This window comes from Sceloporus undulatus, chromosome 2 (genome assembly GCF_019175285.1).
Source record: "Sceloporus undulatus isolate JIND9_A2432 ecotype Alabama chromosome 2, SceUnd_v1.1, whole genome shotgun sequence".
NCBI classification, from domain to species: domain Eukaryota; kingdom Metazoa; phylum Chordata; class Lepidosauria; order Squamata; family Phrynosomatidae; genus Sceloporus; species Sceloporus undulatus.
This window is the reverse complement of record NC_056523.1, coordinates 144,289,440-144,310,295: the sequence shown is the minus strand read 5'-3', so window position 1 is coordinate 144,310,295 and position 20,856 is coordinate 144,289,440. Positions and strand designations below refer to the sequence as shown.

The window sequence follows — 20,856 nt, the reverse complement described above, 5'->3', positions numbered from 1 at the left end:
CTCCGGTACTTTGTGTTGGTTGTAGCCACTGTTATGTGAGTAGGCTTTGAAGAAATACAGAAATCACTCTGCTACCGGGAGCACAGAGAAGACATGCCTTAAAACCTAATTTTCAAAGAAACTACAGCTGCATCCATTGTTATTTAAGAATTTAATGTTTAAATATTCTTTAATAGTACAGTGCTAATTGAGCTATCCAGCCTGTAGCCAGAGATCAAAACTCCCTCCTCCGAAAGATCAGGCATTTGGTGTATTCGGGCATCTCCAGCTGTGGGGAGAAAAAAGGCACTGAACTGAACAGGACATAGTAGGATGGACACATGCAAAATGGAAGCCAGAGGAGGGAAATAGCAGACAAAGGACTAAGGACAGTCATAATTATGCAGCAGTTCTGTTTCATCACTACCAGCGTTATGGTGGTCTAGCCTCTGCCTCTTACCATGCGCTCAAGCCAGAGTGCATTGACATTTGCCAATTGACGGAGCTCCTCCACATCTCGCAGTCCCCATTCAGGATTCCTGCCACATAAAAGTATTGCATTAGGAGTTGGAATATGCAGCTTCCTTGAAACAGCCTTAGAACCTATTCCAAGGAAGGAAAACAGTAAACTACAGGCAGTACACAATCTTACAGGGCAAGGAAGATGAAGTATAGGGATTCCTGTTGCACTATATCCATAACTCATGTTCTGTGTTAAATATAATGGTGATGGAAATAGATGGAATGAAACTTTCCATGTAATAGCTTTACTTAGTCCCATAATGTAACATCTCCTCAGGCATTGGTGGGCATGCAAAAGAGAATCTTGTTGAAGACTTAACTTTAACTTACTTGGCTTGGAGCATTTCATCTAGTTTCACATTGCACTCTGGGAGGATGATTCCATTAATGGCAAAAGGCTGTGGAGTGTAAACAGCATGAGAATTACTACTTAGTCACAAAAGAGATAGGAGTACCCCAAAGTTGTGCTCTATAACAGATTTGGGGAGGAGGGGACTAAAAGCCTTAGAATAGCACTGGAAAAAGAGCTATTTTCCAGCCAGTCTCTATGGTTGGATGAAGTAGAGCCTGGATAGATAACACTGGCTTTATATTTTTTAATGAGTGGAGAAAATATAGCCCCTCCATGTGTTGGGTGAGTTTCCATCATCTCTGAGCATTGGCCATGCTGGCTGGGGCTGATGGGAGTTCTCATCTACTGTCATCTAGATAACCATAGGATCATTCTGGTAGTTGATAAGCCCCACCGGTTCTTTATGGATACAGTTTGTTACAAATACAAACTGTGGCCTGTTACAGACAGGTCAAAATAAAGCTGCTTTGAATCACTTTGGAGGTATGGTATTTCAATGATGCATGCATCCTAAGAGTCCAAAAGCCGTACCAAAAGTTCAACTCCGAAGGACTGGAGTGCAGCTTTGGTGTGGCTTTTGGACTCTTAGGACGCATGCATCATTGAAATACCATACCTCCAAAGTGACTCAAAGCAGCTTTATTTTTGCCTGTCTGTAACAGGCCTGTGTCTCCTCCCACAAACCTCCCATTCATAGACACATCTGTACTGTACAAATATTATAATCAGTTTTTTAAAACCTACATCACAAAATAGATAAGCTTCAGGTGAAATGACTTCCTTGCTTTTAGAGCAAGAGATTTTGAATTGCCCTGTGGTAGTTCTGAAAGAGAGGCTCTGCTTGGGCTGAAATAGCAGGAGCTAGAAGGTGGGCAGCTCTCCACTTGCCTACAGAACAAGACATACACTGTTTTTGAAGGTAACATTTGGATACTATGAGGTTCATATGGTCTTTAAATGCCTGAGTCCTTGCTTTCTTGAAAGGATCACTTTCATATTGGACATTAACTGTGAATGCTTAGAATGGGCTTCTGATACTTACACCATAGGCCAAGAAAATACCTCCTGGTTTCAGCAGTTGTCCTATGCCTTTAAACATCCCCTACAACAACAACAGCAAATGTGCAGTCAGATTAAACTAACCAGCTTGTTTTATATAACCCACTAAATAATAGTCCCAAATAATAACCCCAAGCACTGGTCAACTCCAATACCATTGGTGTAGCTTTTCCCTGGTTCTTATGTTATATACAGTACCTCTAGGCCTTGATCAGTCATGTGTACCACGTTGATAATGACAATGAAGTCGCAACAGCTTTGACCCAGGCCAGCCCACTGGTCCCATGGCTGTGACACATCTATGAAGAGGGGCTCTCGGACATTGCTCACCTTGGTGGCACGGATGTAAGCTGAGATACTGAGAAGAAAGATGGGTATTGTAAGCTTTCTATAACTTACAAAAATGGGGAGGAGATGAGATTTCGCAGTCCTAACTCAGAACTCAGATACAAGATGAGTTCAGACAACAGGGCAATTTGTCAATGGAAGTTGTATGAGCACATACTTTAAGGATAAGCAGGAATCAATCTGGTGTAAACTTTGCTGTGCTTCGGTGATGGGACAGCTAGACATCTTCAACTCTGATTCTTAAACTTAAAGGAGCAGACATGGAACGAGCAATAAATACCCAGTGGGACTAATACAGGGGACATTGTTGGTGACAAGAAATTCAGTCTGTCACACCCAACTAACCAATTTTGAGTTGTTTATATCATTTAGTACTTTCACTTAAGGGAGTGTTAACATTTTCTGAGAGATGGCAGACACCTATTATATACATTCTGACTGGAAAACAGCAATACGTTATCCCTTATACAAGATAATTCAAAAATAATGGTGCAATTCTGAATAAGAATAGCTTTATTTTTGCACCATTCTTTTTGAATCGCCTTGTATTAAAAACAACAACTTCTACTTCACTTGTTAAATTTATTTGCAACAAATAATCCCCAGCCCTGCTTCCTTTTCTTGAGGCTGTATTGTAGCATAGCTATTTCCCTGCAACTATCGACCTCTCTTCCATCTCACTCATTCCCTCTGCATTTCTATTTCCTTTCCTTCTGGATTTTTTTGCAAATTGTAATGAATATTGTGCTAAAAGTTAATAGAGCTGGAGCATACATTTGTTTGCCACTTTAAAAAACTCCTTAGACAGCCTGTGACCTGTCCCTCAAAGCTGGCAGTGGTCCCTTCTTTTCACATTTTTTCATGCAATATAATCACGGTTTCTAAGTGTCCATATGACAGTTCCAAAACTCCTTATTTCTCATATTGTGTTTTGGCGCATAAGATCTACACACACAAACAGATTAAGCAGCCTTAGCAAAATCAAGTGATAAAACCAGCAAAGACTCAGTGCATATAACTGGACAAATCATAATTTACTACAACATTATTTTGTAATACACCATCTTTAGCCAACCATAGGTCAGACATCATTTCATTCTTTTGCTCACCAAGAATATACACAGACGGAAGGTTGGTCTAGCAGAGAACAATGGGTAAACCAGGATCTAGCTCAAAGAAAGGGACAGTTTTGCCCCCCAAAGTTGGACCGCAATACCCAGCTTTGCACATGATTGGCTATATTTCATAATATTTCAGTGATGTCTGGAGAACCATACAGTCTCTATCTTTGATCTAGCTATTTTTTGAATGATATTGCCTGGCTACCAAGCACAAGCAATCCCTCTCTGGCTTTACTTCACGAATGAAGATTCAGGAAGGACTCATCCTGCGCTTTCTACAAGCGCACTGGTGACTAAAAAGGCCAATCCGAGATAAACAAGTCCGGTTGCAGAAAGCACAGCAGAAAGTCTCCTTGGGTGATGTTTCTGGGTTGTGGTTCTTTCTGCGTTGTCGTTTCTCTTCGAGACTCGTTCGGCGTGAGCTTTCAAAAAAGGCTGCAGCATCGTGGAAAGCAATACCATATACTTATTAACAGTTTCTCCTGCTCTGCTACCCACAGATTCAATGCAGCCACTTCTAAGTGCATATTTTGTCATACCACTCCTATGTCTTCTGACAAAAGGGAAGAAGGCAGAGCATAATCCATCATCCCTGGTGTAAGAATTGTGCAACTCTCAGTATTGCTGAACTGTATGACTCAGCAGTTATAGCCAGCATTACCAATGGTGATGAATGCTAGGAGCTGCAGCTCAATAACATTTGGAAGACTGTACAATTTTCACAGCATTCCTACTGTATCTAAGCTATGCCAACATCACAGATCCTGATGTACCTTTGTTGAGAAGCTGGACTGATCTCTGATGGCTGCCAGATGACAGTGGGCAGGGCCTGGGCAAAGTGTACCACATGCTGTCCTGTCCCAGAGCCCAGTTCCAGCCCAAAAGCAGAGCATGTATCATCTACATAGTCAGCTAGCACCTCCAGAATGTTCTCCTTGTTTCGCTCAGCCATGGGAGAGACCAGCATCTTTGCTGCTGCCAGTGAAGGGCTGCCTTGTTCTCTTCTCCAAGGACTGCTGCCTGCCTTCTGATGCCTCCTGCTCTACTCAGATGCCCTAAGCTAGATTTATTAAAGGAAAGGAGATTATACCAGGATGAACTTGTCTGGTGACGTAAAGGCACGTCTTGTCCCAGCTTCATGGATCTGATAAGCTACAAAATAGGCCAATCTAATAGAAATTATGCCACATTAATTTGTTTCTCTTCAATATGTGATAGAACTGTATTCAGTTGATTCAGTCACATTTTCCCCTTGGAAACCTTTGGCTGAACACTAAAGTTAGAATCATCCAGAGCATTTTATTCTCCATTATGGATGTGAAAGCTGGAAAGTGAAAAAAGCAGACAGAAAGAAAATAAACTAATTTGAGATGAGGTGCTGGAAAAAAAGTGCTGATGATACCATGAATGGCCAAAAAGAAAAACAAATGGGTCCTAGAATAGATCAAGCCTGAACATTCCCTGGAAGTTAGGATGACGAAATTAAAGCTGTCATACTTTGGCCACATCATGAGAAGGCATTAGAAAATACAATAATGCCAGGAAAGGTAGAAGGCAGTAGAAAGAGAGGAAGACCTCTTTTCAGAGAGATATTTAAAACAAAACGTTTTTAAATAATGGGCTGGGATGTTGCATTGTCTTAAAGTGTTTTAAACATTTCCACCTTTTTAACTGTATTTTATTATTTTAACATGCAATTTGTTTTAATTTAACACATTTAATTAAATAGAATTGTAATGTACCATTTTGTATGCTTTTAATTGTACTGTTTTTAATATTGTAAGCTGCCCTTCGTCCCAGTTTTGGGGGAAGAATGGGATATAAATAAATATAACAACAACAACACATGCCAGATAACTAGATTCAATCAGGGAGGTTATAAACCTCAGCCTGCAGGACCTGAGCAGAGAGGTTGAGAATAGCAAGTATTGGAGATGTCTCTTTCACAGGGTTGTAATAAGTTGATGTTGACTTGAAAGCAGAATACAGCCATCTCTACCACCTTTGACTGTATCAAAGTAGAAATACTCTCACTATTTCAGTCCCGGGTGTATCTCTAGATGCAAACATCTCCCACTAAGAAAGAAGTAAATTGGTGAATTTAAAAGATAAATCACTTTTTGTTTTGAAGAATCATAATAGATACTGAAGAAGGTTTTTTCCTGACACTTTGCAAACTGGGCAATGTCAATTAATTATGAAAATTCAATTGGCCAGCATTTTTAATGTCCTCATTTAAATTGAAAAATATTGTGTCGTAGGACAGAGACAAAGTTAGTAATTTTTATTAATGGCACAGAGATGGCACTCAGGGCAGCAATGCTTCACCACCATGTTTTTGATGAAGTGTTTAGAGAATAAGGTGAGTGCTTCAATGCAATGGCTGTGTGCTCTAGTTGTAGAACATTACTTGAATACCTTATGGATCTCTTGTCCTCAATGTGCTTAATTTGTGTATAAAGAGAAAGCCTCTCTCTACTCTTTTATTTCTTATTAGCAGCCCCTCCAAATGTTTCCATACACTGCAAAATAAGCTTTTAAAAGTGCTTCTGCAAGACTTTCTCCAAGCCTAATTGTGGCATGAGTACCAGGGACATGTAAAAACTATTAAATACTCCTATCATAACTAAAGGATGGTATTTTCCACCTCCACTGCCCAAGACTGGTACTTTCAAGAGATCTCTGCACAGAAAATAAAGAGACTAAAGAAATAAATACAATAAAAATAAAGAATGTGTTTATTTCTAATACAATTAATGGCAAAGGTGGTTTCAAATAAGAATTTGAAAGAACTAATCAGATGGCATCATTGAAGTGTCGTGGAAGGCAGTTCCAGGTATAAGGGACAAAAAAGCAAATCTTTACAAAGAAGAAATCTGTTCTCTAGTTGGTTCTACAGTTAACTAGAACTAACTTCTTACATATGCAGAGTTATTTTGGTTTTGTATACAGAGATGTGAGAGACCATGCTATAGTGGTTTAAACATTGGACTAAGCCTCTGGAGTCTGGAGATTAGGGTTCAAATCTCCATTTGGCCATGGAAATCCATTGGATGACCTTGGACATGTCAAACCCTCTCAGGCTCAGAGGCCAGCAAAGGCAAACTTTTTCTGGACAAATCTTGCCAAGAAAACTCTGTGACAGGGTTGTCATAAGTCAGAAACAACTTGAAGGCTCACAGAACAACATAAAGAAAAGTATATGTGTGCATCTTGAGCCTGTCCTCTGTGTATTAGCTACCCCTAATTTGGTGTAATCTGCAAGTTTGATAAATATGCCCTCTGTTCCATAATCCGGGTCATTTTTAAAGATGCTGAACAGCACCAATAGAACCTAGTAAATTATCTCCAGAATGAAGAGAAACTATTGATGAGCAATCTTCTAGTTCGGTCCATTGTTGTTGTGTAGGGATTGGAGTAATTAGCCCTTCAAGTCATTTCCAATTTATGGTGACCCCCAATGCAAACCTATCACAGGGTTTTCTTGGCAAGATTTGTTCAGAGGAGGTTTGCCATTGCCTTCCTGTGAAGCTGAGAGTATGTGACTTGATCAAGATCCTCCAGTGGATTTCCAGGGACAAGGAGGGATTCAAACCCTGTTCTCCAGAGTTGTAGTCCAGTTATTATACACTGTCAAAAAAACTGTTAAAGGAGATCAAACACTACTAGTTCTAATTATAGGAACACAATAATAATAATGCTTTCTTGCTTCTGTACTTTGCTTTGCAAAAGAATCAATAGTTACAGAAGGCCCATAGATTGAGCCTACAGAGTAAAGTGCAAATGGGCTGTGCTGGCCCCCACTCTTTCTTTCTGTGTGTGGCCGTAGCAAACACACTCACATAATCACCCCCTCCTTCCTCTGGAGGGCTCTGAATACAATGGCCTGTGTTTAGCAAGTGGCCTTGAGGAGTTTAGCTAGCTCTAAGTATCTCTTTTGCAGTAGCTAGCTATCTCTACATTCCAGGCTCCAAGCAGATGTAATGCCAAGAAGAAAATACAGGACCATTGAGTGAACAGTGAACGCAACCAATCGCTTGTTGTTTAGAAAACAGCCCTCTGCGAAGGGCATAAAAGGGGGGTGACAAGAAGCCATCGGTGCTGCAGCTTTGGTGACACCTATGTTGGTGTGCTGCTGCCATGCGCAGACAATAAAGCGTTTTTTATTCTAGCCAGTTCGGTCTCCTTGACTCTGCTTGTCCTCTGGCAGGCCATGGGCCTTCGGGTTCATGAGTTTGGGGTCACCCGCTACACTAACAGTCACCATTAATTATTTGCTGCTGAAACTCATTTAGAAAATATCACCAGTTTCCGGAGACCTTTGGCTCAGGTGTTCAGCCCACACACTTTTTAAAATGTATTATTTATTGGTTTAAATGGGATTTGCTTCCAAGCATGTTTGGGACTGTATCCTTGATTTAATCATCCCTTATTGAACTCAGGAAACAGCCTGTGAATTGATGCATTTTCCACCAAGTCTGGTTTTTTTATTCACTATGCTGGGCATAATTTTAAATACTCCTCCTATCACAATGGGGTTATCTGAATTGTACCCCTGTAACATCAGCGTCATCAACATGGTCCCAGCTTTTAAATCCTTGGTTCAGTGAACACCTCCTGTTGTTATTAACTGTCCTAAAGTTGGCCCCAACTTTTGGCAACCCTGTGGAGGAGACATCTCCAAGACCCCCTATCCTCCACTGTTCTGCTTAGATCCTGTAGATTCAAGCCCATGACCTCCCTAATTGGGTCTAGCTATTGGCATTAAGTCTTCCTCTCTTTCTACTATCCTTTACCTTTCCTAGCATTACTGTTTGTTTGTTTTCCAGTGAGTCTTGCCTTCTCATGATGTAGCCAAATTTACAGCAGCCTTAGTTTCATAATCCTGGCTTCCAGGGAGAGTTCAGGTTTGATTTGTTCAAAGACCCATTTGTCTTTTTGGCTGTCCACAGTATTCTCAGTACTCTCCTCCAGCATCGCATCTCAAATGAATTGATTTTCCTTTACCTGCTTTCTTCACGGTCTAGATCTTACATTCGTACATGGTAATGCAGAATATGATTCTAACTGTAGTGCTGAGTTGTATATCTTTACACTGTAGGATATAAATGGCTGCCCTTTCCATTCCCATTCTTCTAGATTTCTTGGCTGCACTCCTCATTCTGATCAATGTTTGACCCAAGGCAGGGGAACTCATTAACTATTTCTATTTCCTAATTGTCTAGGTTGAATTTAGATCCTCTGTGGTCATTGTTTTTGTTTTCTTTATCTGCAGCAGTAAGCCTGCCTTTGCACTTTCTTCCTTGACCTTCCTTAATAATTGTTCCAAGTCTGATGTTTTCCGTTAGTAGTGAACGCCCTACTAGTCCCTAAATTAGCTTCTGAAGCCACCACCACTAGAGACGTTTTCAGTCCCAGATCTCCCATTTCCAGCTTGCTTCTCCTCTGCTGGATTCCCACACGGGTGGAAAAATCCACATCCAAATGTTGCATTCTTCTCCCTGTTACTAATAAAACTACCATTACCATGCACTGCAATGGCAACTAACACAGTTCTACCAGAGACATACATGTTTACATCTAAATTCACCTCTACAGAGCAGTGGTCCCCAAACTGTGCTCTTTAAGGGATTTTGGACTTCAGCTCCAACACTGCTGAGGCTTCTGTGAGCTGAAGTCCAAAATCTCTTAAAGGGTACAGTTTGGGGACCACTGTTTATAGAGCAACGATGCCCAAACGACAGTACAGTCCTCCAAATGTTTTGGACTTCAGCTCCCAGAAGCCCCAGCCAGCTTGGTCAACAGCCAGGAATTCTGGGAACCGAAGTCCTAAAAAATCTGGAGGACTAAAATTTGGGCCTCACTGCAATAATGTGTGTTGCTGGTGTGGTGATTTGGGTGTTGGACTATAACTCTGGAGACCAGAGTTTGAATTCTGTCTTGATCATATCTGCCCATTGAGTTACCTTGTCCAAGTCACACACTCTCAGCCTCAGAGAAAGGCCATGGCAAAAACCCTTCTGAAGAAACTTGGCAAGGAAATCCCTATCACAGAGGGATACACTCTTATAGTGCTACTATTCCACTTCAACTGCTCTGGCTGCATTCTGGGATTTGCAGTTTAGGGAGGGGCATTTAGAATCCTCAGCCAGAGAACTCTTAGGCCTCACTGAACTACAAACCCCAGAATGCAAGAAAAGGCAGATAGAGCAGTAAAAGTGGAATAGCAGCACTATAAGAGTATAGTGCAGTGATCTAATAAGAGGCTTTAGGGCAGTGGTTTTCAACCTTTGGTCCTCCAAAAAAAAAATTTAGACTTCAACTCCCAGAATTCCTGAACAATGAGCATACTGACTGGGAATTCTGGGAATTGAAGTCCAAAACATCTGGAAGCCCAAAGGTTGAGAACCACTGCTTCAAGTCGTTTCCAATTCATGGAGACTAAGGCAGTGTTTTTCAACCTTTGGGCCTCCAGAGGTTTTGGACTTCAATTCCCAGAAGTCCCAGTCAGTATGCTCATTGTTCAGGAATTCTGGGAGTTGAAGTCTCAAAAACCTAGAGGCCCACTAATCTTGAAGGCAAACACCTAGAACAACACCAACACCATAGAGGTTCCATCCCTAGCGCGGCGCTGCGGAAGGTCCTGAAACATCACTTCCGCCAACCATAGAGGCTCAACCCCGGCCGGCCAGCGCGTCGCAGAGTAAGCTGGTCGGTGGTTGGAGCATCGAGGTCCACTAGCGAGAGGGCGCGGCTAGAGCGTCCCCTGTGCGCCCTCTGCGGCTGGCGCGCTGGAGAAAAAGGGCGCCCGCTGGAGCTGCCGCCATGGCCACGCTTCCCCGGCTGGGCGCCGCACTCCGCCTGTTGCTGCGGTAGGAGAGGGAGGCGGAGAGGGCGGCTGGGCCAGGGACAGGAGGAGGAGGAGGAGGAGGAGGGAGCGGTAGCGGTCATCCGGCTTCCCCTCAGGCCCTGGGGTCTCCGGGGGAATAGAAAGCCTTCCCAGGACTTGTGCCGACCGAGGGGCGCCTCCTTCCTCTCCGCTCTGCGTCCCCTCAAGCCCTTTCCGATCTATGGCCATCCCGGGGCGATCCTCCCATGGGGCTGAGAGAGTGTGACTCCCTCAAGGTCACCCAATGGGCTTCCATGGAACCCCTTCCCTGGTCTCCAGAGTCGTCGCCACGACGGCCCTCAGGGCGCCTCTGCACTAGAAATAATGGGAGCCTACTAAAGGGCAGCGCTTGCCCATAGGGAAACACTGGGGAATGCTTGCTCATAGGGAAGCATTGAGGATTGCTTACCCATAGTGACTCATGGGGATTAAATGGCCATCGTATTCCCAAGTATTCCCCCGTGTTCCCCTGTGGGCAAGGAATCCCCATGTTTTCCTATGGACAAGTTTCCCCCAGGGGCTCTCTATAGGCAGGTATTACCCAATGATTCCTTATTATGGGCAACTACTGTCCATTGTTTTAGTACGTCTCAAAATAATGCAGTTTGACACCGCTTTAACCGCCAGGGCTCCCTCCTACAGAATATTGGGATCTGTAGTTTTGCAAGGTCTCTGGGCCTTCTCTGCCCATGTGTAATGCCTCAGCGAACTACACATCCCAGGATTCTATAGGAGGGAGCTATAGCAGTTAAAGTTGTGTCAAACTACATTGTTTCTACAGCGTAGGTGCACCCTAAGTACCCTGGAGCCATTGGGGGGGGGGGGGAGTGAGGGTTAATGGCTCCCATTTGATGCAGTTTTCTTTATTTTTTATTATTATATCTTTATTAACTTTATCATCATTAACATTTACAAACCAGGCTATTGCTCTCCAAAGGTACTGCTACACTCATCCCCCCATATTTGCAGCTTTGATTATTCATGGATTTGATTAATATGTTCTCTCTAGGAATATCTATGTCCTCCAGTGCAACTCTGTGGTCAACTTTAACCAAAAGTTGCACGGAAAGACCTAGAGATTCCTAGAGAGAATACTCTACTAGGCCTTTGTAGCTCCTCCAGCGCAGTTCTATGGTCAGTGCATGTCAAACACTGACCACAGAGTTGCACTGGAGGACCGAGAGAGATATGGAGGGACATGTGTATATCATCCAGTACTTCCTACCTTCAGATAGTTTGCTGCCATTTGCATGACCAACATAACCAAGGGTTCTGCCCTGTGCGTTTGTTTAGGGGTAGACTTTTTAAGTCCTGTGGGGTAGGCCCCCATTATTATTGCCATGGTGATGCTTCTGGGGGCTGGCCTGGAGCCCCTGGAGAGCTCTATTAGGGTCAGTGGAGCACAAGTTCTGGCTCCCATGCCTTTAATAGGAATCCATGTATGGATGCTAACTGGTCATCTCATTATCATTTGGGTTATGTCAATTTACAGTGTGGGGTTGCTTTTGTCTGCCCACTTTCATTCCTAGCAGAAAGGTTGCTGCTGCTGTTCTTCGCACCCTTGAGTTCAGTGGATATTTGTAAGCATCCTGGAGGATTTATGGTTTAAAATGAGATTTGAGCAAGAAACTTCCTGGTTCACTGCTCTTTTAATGGCTCCTACACTAGAAATGTAGAGCCTCTGTGCCACAGTGGTTTGAGTGTTGGATTATGACTCTTCATTCAGCCATGGAAACCCAGTGGGTGACCCTGGGCAAGTCACATTCTCTCAGCCTCCTCAGGGGAAGGCAATGGCAAACCTCCTCTGAACAAATCTCACCAAGAAAACCCTGTGATAGGTTCACCTTCAGGTCCTAATCGTTACCTCATTTCTAGAGAATTCTTGCAATTCTTGCAAATAATAGTAATAATAATCCAGATTAAGTTGCCCTTGAACTGGTCCAATGCATTTAGCAAGAGTGAATGTTTAGGATCAGTTAGCATAGATTAGGTATACTTGACTACTAAGAGATTCTGTGTGCATTTAATTAATAATGTTAAAATGTACTAGCAGAACAGAGGCTGGTTTTTTTAAAAAAAAAGGGGGGGTTATGCAAGCTTGAAATTGGGCTATCCCGGTATTACACAATACTTGCACTCAGCACATATCTTTGTGAGAGCTAATTACTTTATAAGATTACATAATAAGATAATTTCTCAGGCTTTTGAAAATGGTTTCAAGTTTTTAATCTCAAAAAAGTAATAATTAAAGTTGTACTGTTGTTTACTTTGGAAACTATATTTTCCCCCTTCCTTTGCAGTCATGACAGCAACCATTCCATATAACTTCTTCCTTACTTGGGCTATCTCAACATTTCCTCTGCAGTTCTTCTCCTTGATCTCCTGAAATGGCAGACTTACATGCATCATTACATGGGGCACCATAAATGTAATGACCTCTTCTCTGACTTTCTACAGGCAACATCAGCCACGAGTCTGTCCTATCAGGATGCTGAAGGGTACCTGCTCACAGCAAAGTGAAGCCCTGGCAACCCCTCCTCTGGACAGTGCCCCCAAAGAGTACTCACCCAAGATTCAGCAGCTAGTGCAGGACATTGCTAGCCTGACCCTGTTGGAGATCTCTGACCTCAACGAGCTGTTGAAGGTGCTAATCTTTGCAGGGGGGAACTGGGTGGTGTAAAAACAGGGTGAAATGTTTCTTGGGCAATTCATAGTGTTGGTGGTTGCTTGCTCTTTCTTTAGAAGTGGAATGAGCTGCTTTGGTTTGCATTCTCTTCTTTATGATATAGGTTAGTAATTACCTAATAATGCTGCTTGTATCTTCAGAAAACCCTCAAAATCCAAGATATGGGACTAATGCCAATGACTGGGATGATGCCATCAGCACAACCAGTAACTCCGGTAAGAAGCCCACCTTATAGCTTAATGTTCACCGGAATTAAATAGCCATTTCTTCTGGGCAAACATGTGAATGACAAACTGTATCTGCCTAACAATGGGGCCCATTTTTGGGAGAGTTGAAGAAGGGCTGTGCTTGAAGTAGAACTATTGTTGCCTTTCATTTATCATGGTAACTTGTTGAGGCTTTCCAGGAACAGGGAGACTGCTGCACAGCTTGTAGAAACAGTAACCTCTCAAATAGGTGATCATTCCTAATTTTCATGTCTAATCTGAATGGCTACAAACATCTACTTAGGAATTTTTCTCTCTCAGTGGGATAAGATATTCAACCCTCTTCATATAACTGTAACTTCCATGAACTAGGTGTAGCTTCCTTGATCTACTGTATTTTTTTAGTTAAGCAGTATTGCTGGCATTTTTTTTGTCTGTAGTGGATTTAAGCAGGTATTTTCCTGCAAATCCCCTCCTTACCATCAGATTTTTTCTGTTGCTTGATTACATTTCTTAATGAGGTTGCTCTCCCTCTGAAAGATCAGGTTTGTAGCTTGGGCATACTCTTGAATCTACTTCTACTCTTGGAACACCAAGTTGCTACATTGGCCAGGAGCGCTTTTGCCCACCTTTAACTATTGTGTCTTCTCTTGGGGTAGGCAGATCTGGCTACAGTAATCCATGCTTAAATTACCACCCACTTAGATTACTGTAATATACTTTTAAATGGGCTGCTCAAAGTGTTTGGAAGCTACAGCTACCACAGAATGCAGCAGCCATATTGGGTGTGCATTTTAGAGGTCACACAATCCTGGTCTTACAAGAACTGCACTGGCTTCTTTTGAGTTCAATTCAAGGTTTTAACCTACAAAGTGCTAAACAGCTTGGGGCCAGGATATTTGAAAGACTGCCTTCTCCTATATGAGCCTGCCAGTAATTTAAGATCCTCAGAGGAGGTCATATTACATGTCTCAACACACCTTGTGAAGTTAGATTGGTATGTACATATAAGATGGCTTTTTCTGTAGCAAAACCCCAATTGTGGAACTCCCTACCAAAGGAAATTAGGCTGGCTCCATCTTTTTTGAGCTTTTGGTGGACAGCCAAAATAGTGGTGTTCTAGACAACCTTTTATGTTTTAAATTGCTCTGTTTTAACTGTTTTAGAGTTGTATTGTAGAACTCTTTCAGAATAAGTTAATTTGTTCTGAGAACATTTTGTCTGTGTTCTGTTTTCGTTGTTTTTATTTGTTTATCACTTTGGGAACACTTATAGGTTAGAAGCAGATATTGCAGTGTCTTAAATAAATAATAAATGAAAATATCTCTGAGTGTTATTGTTGTGTAACAGATGCTCAGCATGCAGAGATAGAAATGTTGTGGCAAATAAACTCCCTGCCTGACAGGAAAAATTGGATTTTAGCTGTAGTGCTTGGGATTGCCATCTTCATGTTACTATTACTTGTTGTTTTTCCACGGAATGGTTCAACAATATTCTTAGAAGCAAATGCATGACATCCAGGAGATTAATTTTTGTATCTAAACAGCAATGAGGCCAATTGTGAATATTATAGCAAACCTTTAAAAGTTTGACAAAATAATGGCGGGATACACACCGCCATATAGTACGTATTGTATACGTACTAGGGTTAGGAAGGGGCGGTGCTTCCGCACCCCCCTAACCCTAGTACGTATACAATACGTACAAGATGGCGCCGGCCCTTCTACATGGCCGGCGCCATCTTTACGTACTGGACGCATAGCGTCCAGACGTGTCGCGGCGCTAATGACGTAGCGAATGCGCCCTTGGCGCTTCGCTACGTCATCCTTACGCCGCAGAAAGAAACTCCGAAATGGAGCTTCTTTTTTGCTCCGCGCGGGAGCCGCGTGGTTTGAATGCTGCGGCTCCCTTGCGGAGCAAATGGCGCCGGCGGGGGAACGCCGCAAAGGGTCATTCTGGGCTGATGAGAGACTAGGACCCGGAGCAATGGATGCAAGCTACAAGAAAAGAGATTCCACCTCAACATTAGGAAGAAGTTCCTGACAGTAAGGGCTGTCCGACAGTGGAACACACTCCCTCAGAGTGTAGTGGAGTCTCCTTCCTTGAAGGTCTTTAAGCAGAGGCTGGATGGCCATCTGTCAGGGATGCTTTGATTTAGATTTCCTGCATGGCAGGGGGTTGGACTAGATGGCCCTTGCGGTCTCTTCCAACTCTATGATTCTATGCAAACATGGCACAATGGGTTGTAAGTAGCAAGGCATTTGAATATTTTGACTAAGTATGCAGAAAGTGATCAGCCATCTAGAACACCTGTGCCAGACTAGATGATGCTACATCAGTATAGCTGTGGCAAATGACAGAGAAGAAAGCTTCTTCATTACCATGGTGTCAGTCAACTCTCCTGCTTCTAGCTTTTCTATAAATAAGGGGGGGGGGGAATTGCAAGGATGTGAGGGAAGTCATGTTCTCATTAGAAGTCAGCCAACCTGTTTATAGAATAGCCCTTGAAATCAGCAATCAGATTCTGTGTAAAGTCTTGGAAATATGAATCCAGAAATCTTCCTTTGAAATGTTTGCACTTTACCTGTTAATATCCTTTCTGTGACAAAGAGAGTACTACTGCATCATCTGTTTTCAGGTCAGCTTTTTTTTTCTAGGCTAATAACCAAAGTCATATCCAAAATGTGGTGTTAAGCCTGCAATAATGTGGGCTAGCCCCATCAGTGTTGTACAGGTCACAAAGACCCATGTCATACCAGATAAGGAAGTCTCTATTTTGATTATTAAATCTTTCAACTTTTTTTCCCTCTTAGGCAAACACTTGTAATAACTCTCAGTGCAGCCAATGTCCCAAGTCTTAATGCTACACTAAAAAGTCTTAAATTGGAAGCAGCTATGTCTAACAAGCCCAGAAGTCTTGTTGGCCACCTGGCTGGCATTAAGAAACAATCCTTTAAAACATATTTTCTTTGAATTGCCTAGGTTGGAGAAGAGTACAATGAATCCACAGTTGTCAGTGAATGATCCCTTTTATTGAGCTTCTCCAAGAAATATATAATCTGAGACAAGGGAGATTCTGTATAGTACTGTATAGATTTTCTTGACATCAGTTTCCCAACTAAAAACTTTCAAAGATCTGCCTAGACCACATGAAAATATTAACAAAAGTAGAAGTAAGCACTTCTGTAACTTCAAAGTTATCTAATGTCTTATCAGATTCTCTCCTTTTTATATAGTCTTGCAAGAGGTTACATTTAACAGATTAACAATCCCCTTTACAGTGTTATGTTGATTAAGAACATGAGCACTACCAGCCAGATTTTGTTTCATTTAGCAGACAACTAGAAGCTTCTGAAAACTCACAAGTAAGCAGGCAGGCAGCAATCAACCTATTGTGGCGGTTGTTTAAGTTTAGCCCTAGACCTCTGCCAGTTTCCAATAACAAAATGCAGTTGCTTAATCAAAATGAGAATTTACACTAAAAAAGCTAATTTCCCATTTCTCCTCCCCCATGCTCACCTTCCTTTTCAACACAGGAAAGTAAGAGGAAATAAGAAAGGACTAACTAGTGCAAGTCTAGCAAAGTCTTTGGGCTGACCTTTGGCTTCTGTGTCTTTATGAGGCTTTGGGATTGAGAAAGATTCTAGCCACAGATTGTGAGTGGGCTGTTTCTTCTCTTCCAGGTAGTAGAAGAGGAAGATGTCCCTAAGAAGCAGGAGAAACTCAATTTCACAGTAAAGTTGACCGACGTTAAGGCTGCAGAGAAAGTGAAACTGATCAAGGAAGTGAAGAATTGTATGCAGGGCTTAAACCTTGTCCAGGTAAGTATAGTTGGCCCCTCCACCTTTGTGGCTTTTTGTGCATTTGATTATTCACAGATGTTTCCAGGCCCCACAATTAAGGCCAGTATTATAGCTGTAAAAATCCAGGGACCCTTTATACATAAAAATGTCTTCTGAACATCCTGAGGGTATGTGGCTCACTACCTAGAGCAGGGGTAGGCAACCTGCGGCCCGCGGGCCAGATGCGGCCCAGCGAGGCCTTGGGACCGGCCCCAGCCCGGTCCTGCCGCCGATTGCCACCGGGGCCTTTGGGGGGCAATTGTCTATAGAAGCCTCAGAAGCATGCATTTATATTAACATTTTTTAAAAAATCAGCAAATTTTTTCGCATGTCCTCCATTTTATTTAAAAAAAGTGTCTTCCATTTGAAAATTTTGTCCTACATTTGTCCTGGCTTATTTATATATTTAATTTGGTAAAAATTATTTAATTATTTATTTTTTGGCTTCGGCCCCCCAGTTGTCTGAGGGACAGCAACCCGGCCCCCGGCTCAAAAAGATTGCCTACCCCTGACCTAGAGGACATTCATGTTTAATTCCTCATTGGTGGCCCCCAATCCAAAAGTACTCAGTTTATTATTATTATTATTATTATTATTATTATTATTATTATTATTATACTTTATTTTTAATATCAGTTTACATAAAAACTGTTAATTTGCCTGTGTGACCAGTCATTCTGGTGACCCCAAGATGATAGCATTGGATTCACTTTTACTAGACTTCCCTGCCTGTTTCAACCATCTTAGTTTGGGATAAAGTATAAATCTGTGAAAGACAGCTTCTGCACAGTATTTCAACAAGGTGTCTTAGGCACTTTTATGTACTATGTGAGCCCTAGTGTCAGCACTTGATCCTGCCACTAGGAGGCAGCAAGCAGAGGAGCTCCAAAGGGACATTCATGTGGAGCAGGGGTAGGCAACCGTTTTGATCCGGGGGCCGGGTTGCTGTCCCTCAGACAACTGGGGGGCCGAAGCCAAAAAATAAATAATTAAATAATTTTAAAAAAATTTAAATAAATAAATAAACTGGGACAAATGTAGGACAACATTTTCAAATGGTGGACACTTTTTAAAAAAAAAAAGTTGCTGATTTTTAAAAAAATGTTAATATAAATGCATGTTTCTGAGGCATCTATAGACAATTGCCCCCCTTGCCCCTGCGCGCGAGAGGCCAAAGGCCCCGGCGGCAATCGGCGGCAGGACCGTGCTGGGGCCGGTCCCAAGGCCTCGCCGGGCCGCATCCGGCCCGCGGGCCGCAGGTTGCCTACCCCTGATGTGGAGGGACAAAACTGAAGCAGTACTATGGGAGTTAGTATCCTTGAAGATAGTAGCAGGTGGGGTGACAATGAAGCTTGATATTTCCAAGACGATTTTTGTAACCATTTTTAGTCTGATACAAAATAGTTTATTGCCTCTTGCCAAAATCTCTGCTTAATTGCAAGTTTGCTTAAGAGCTGTCTTTGTCCAGTCTTCTTAGAACTGAATTATCATCTGCAGCTCAAGAGATGGTGTGTAGTAGGAAAGCTTCTCTTGAATTCACCATTTCTCATTTCAGTTATTAAACAGAGCTACTGTTCTTCTGTTGTAGGCAAAGAAACTGGTGGAGTCTCTTCCTCAAGAGATCAAGGCGAATATCCCTAAAGAGGAAGCAGAAAAGATCAAAGCTGCTCTAGAGGCAGCAGGAGGGACTGTGGTTCTGGAGTAAATGCATTGGTCTTACTGCCAAAGGACTAAAGCAGAGCAGGGGATCATCCGCTAACCAGTGTGGCCCACCTGTGGCTTTTATTGCCTGCTGACTGGTGGTGGTGGTGGGGGTGCTGTGCGGTTCCACGAAGCCATGCGCCCTTGCCTTTTTCTCTCTGCAGTTGGGTTTTCCACTGGAATGCCCAGTGCTTGATGAATGTCTTCGGCACCATGAGGTCTGTTATTTGTACCAACACTGCAAAGAACTGAATCTATAAAGAGTATACACAAAGGAAAACATCTGTGGGACAAGTGGTGTGTGAGGAGATTTTCTTACATATCTGTGCTACTCTTCTTTTTTTATATTGTGACTCCCAATAGCTCCAGCCATCAGTGTCAATGAGGACAGATGTGCTGGAAATTGCAGTCCCAACAAATTCTGACAGACCTTATAATTCCCAGCCCTATACTAGAAGATGGATGGTGAGAGGGAAGGGGTGGTCTTATTACTATTCACCTAGGTGGGCAGGGGCTTGGGAGCTTATCATGTATTGGAGGCTTGCTGACTTTGGAGCTTTCTCTCCCATAAAGTGCTCTTCCCTTCAGAAGAAGGATTGGGAGCTTAAAAAAAAGTCCTGATCCTGTTTTTCCCTAGGGTATTATTTGTTACAACAGGTTAAACTGAGGAAGGGGTAATGAATTCATCTGGTTCCTGCTATGCACAAATTACTCTGCCTGCCCTGATCCTCAGTCTTCCCAATTTGCCTATTTCCGTCTGTTTTACAACTAGGAACTGAGTTCATAGGAAAGTTTGTCTCTGGCCATGTTCCCAAAAAATCTTCCACTAGAAGTGGTTCAGTTACATTCCTTCCCTCTCTCTTTTTCCTCTCAATTCCAGTGATTTACAGCAGGACAGCCTCCAACTCTGCTCTTGCCAGGTTGCTACATCATTGAGTGGAGAGTTGACTAGCTGAATCTCTACAAAGAGTAGCTCCATGTTCAAGGGCTGATATGAGACCAGAATGGTCCTTTCCAGTTTGTTTTAGCGAGACAGCCCTATGGAACAAACTAGGTTCTTAGTCCAATGTTCACATTATTGCAATCTTACATTAGACCATGTTAAGGTGGAAATTTGGTAGGTCATGGTCAGGAAGTTTCCTAAAGGTAGTTTTTGAAGCACACTGCTTGGGCTGAGTGCAACTAAAGCTGCATGTGCTACCTGTGCTTGGCTATCTCTGGAACAGGCTTTGGGGACAGGATTCCCCTTTGGGACTTTTAAAGGGAACCCTACAGAAACTAATTGATCTCCAACACTTGGTCCTAGCCATGATCAGTTTTACAGACTTATAGAGCATTTTTCCCTTGAAAAGTCTTTATTGGGGATTTTCAGCTAGTGCAACTATAGAATGCCAGATATTCCCAACAAATAATGGATTAACTATGCTTAAATATCCCAAAAGAACCAGTCTCGTCTTGGATGCCAAGCTTGGTCGGCTCTTGTTAGTGCTTGAATAGGAGATGACCAATGAATACCAGGTGCTGTAGGTCTTGGTTTTTGGAGACAGCCTTAATCTGGAAGCAATTTCTGTTCTCTAGATACTGTGGTCACAGAAATGTGCTTATAGCAAGCTTTAATAGATTCTGTAAGGGTTGCAAATGTATTCCCAGAAGTGGTGGGAGAAGCAGAAGTATGCAGATGACATTTTAAACAACTGAATGCTGCAGATCCTCTAGTGTCTAGAAAGAACAGCATATCTCAAACCCTACATTGTTTTAGGCAAAATACTATATTTCCGGGTTGCAGAAGCCAATCCAATATTTTGTTTATACAAAACATTTTAATCCATTTATCCTGTTAGTAATTGACCTCAATTAGCCTTTGCTCTAAAAACAACATACCATAGTTTGAAACAGAACAAAATCATACAAAATTAGGGAGAAGGTGAGAAATTTATAATGCCCTGTTTCTTTTAAATTAAATATATAGTGTACCTTTTAACCCCAACAGGTTCTCATGGTTGCTAACAATTACAAAATACAGGCCAAGATGCTGCATCAAATAGTTAGCCCCAGTATCATTACTACACTTTAACATCCCAGCTGATCCCTGAAACCCACCTTAAAAGTCAGTCAGTTGTTCCAAGCAATGGAGATCAGTGACCAACCCTC

General features: G+C 42.4%; 2 protein-coding genes across 3 annotated transcripts; one reads left to right on the top strand and one right to left on the bottom strand.

Moving 5' to 3' along the window:
* Positions 1-175: 175 nt before the first annotated feature.
* On the bottom strand, positions 176-9,383 carry LOC121921091 (methyltransferase-like 26 B). 2 transcript variants are annotated; one of them, XM_042448616.1, is made up of 7 exons: positions 9,348-9,383; positions 4,155-4,441; positions 2,111-2,270; positions 1,896-1,955; positions 832-899; positions 440-518; positions 176-268 (listed from the first exon to the last, which is right to left on the bottom strand). In XM_042448616.1, the coding sequence occupies exons 2-7, from the start codon at positions 4,346-4,348 to the stop codon at positions 215-217; spliced, it is 615 nt and encodes a 204-aa protein (XP_042304550.1). In that variant the 5' UTR covers positions 4,349-4,441; positions 9,348-9,383; the 3' UTR covers positions 176-214. The 2 variants fall into 2 exon arrangements, with proteins under 2 accessions (XP_042304550.1, XP_042304551.1); XM_042448617.1 differs by lacking the exons at positions 1,896-1,955; positions 9,348-9,383 and having other exon boundaries at positions 4,155-4,652.
* A 713-nt stretch (positions 9,384-10,096) lies between these two features.
* Positions 10,097-18,985, top strand: MRPL12 (mitochondrial ribosomal protein L12). The gene is made up of 5 exons (XM_042448618.1): positions 10,097-10,253; positions 12,728-12,914; positions 13,097-13,171; positions 16,846-16,983; positions 18,593-18,985. Exons 1-5 carry the CDS (start codon positions 10,207-10,209, stop codon positions 18,707-18,709), a joined length of 564 nt encoding a protein of 187 aa, XP_042304552.1. The 5' UTR covers positions 10,097-10,206; the 3' UTR covers positions 18,710-18,985.
* The last annotated feature ends 1,871 nt before the right edge of the window (positions 18,986-20,856 follow it).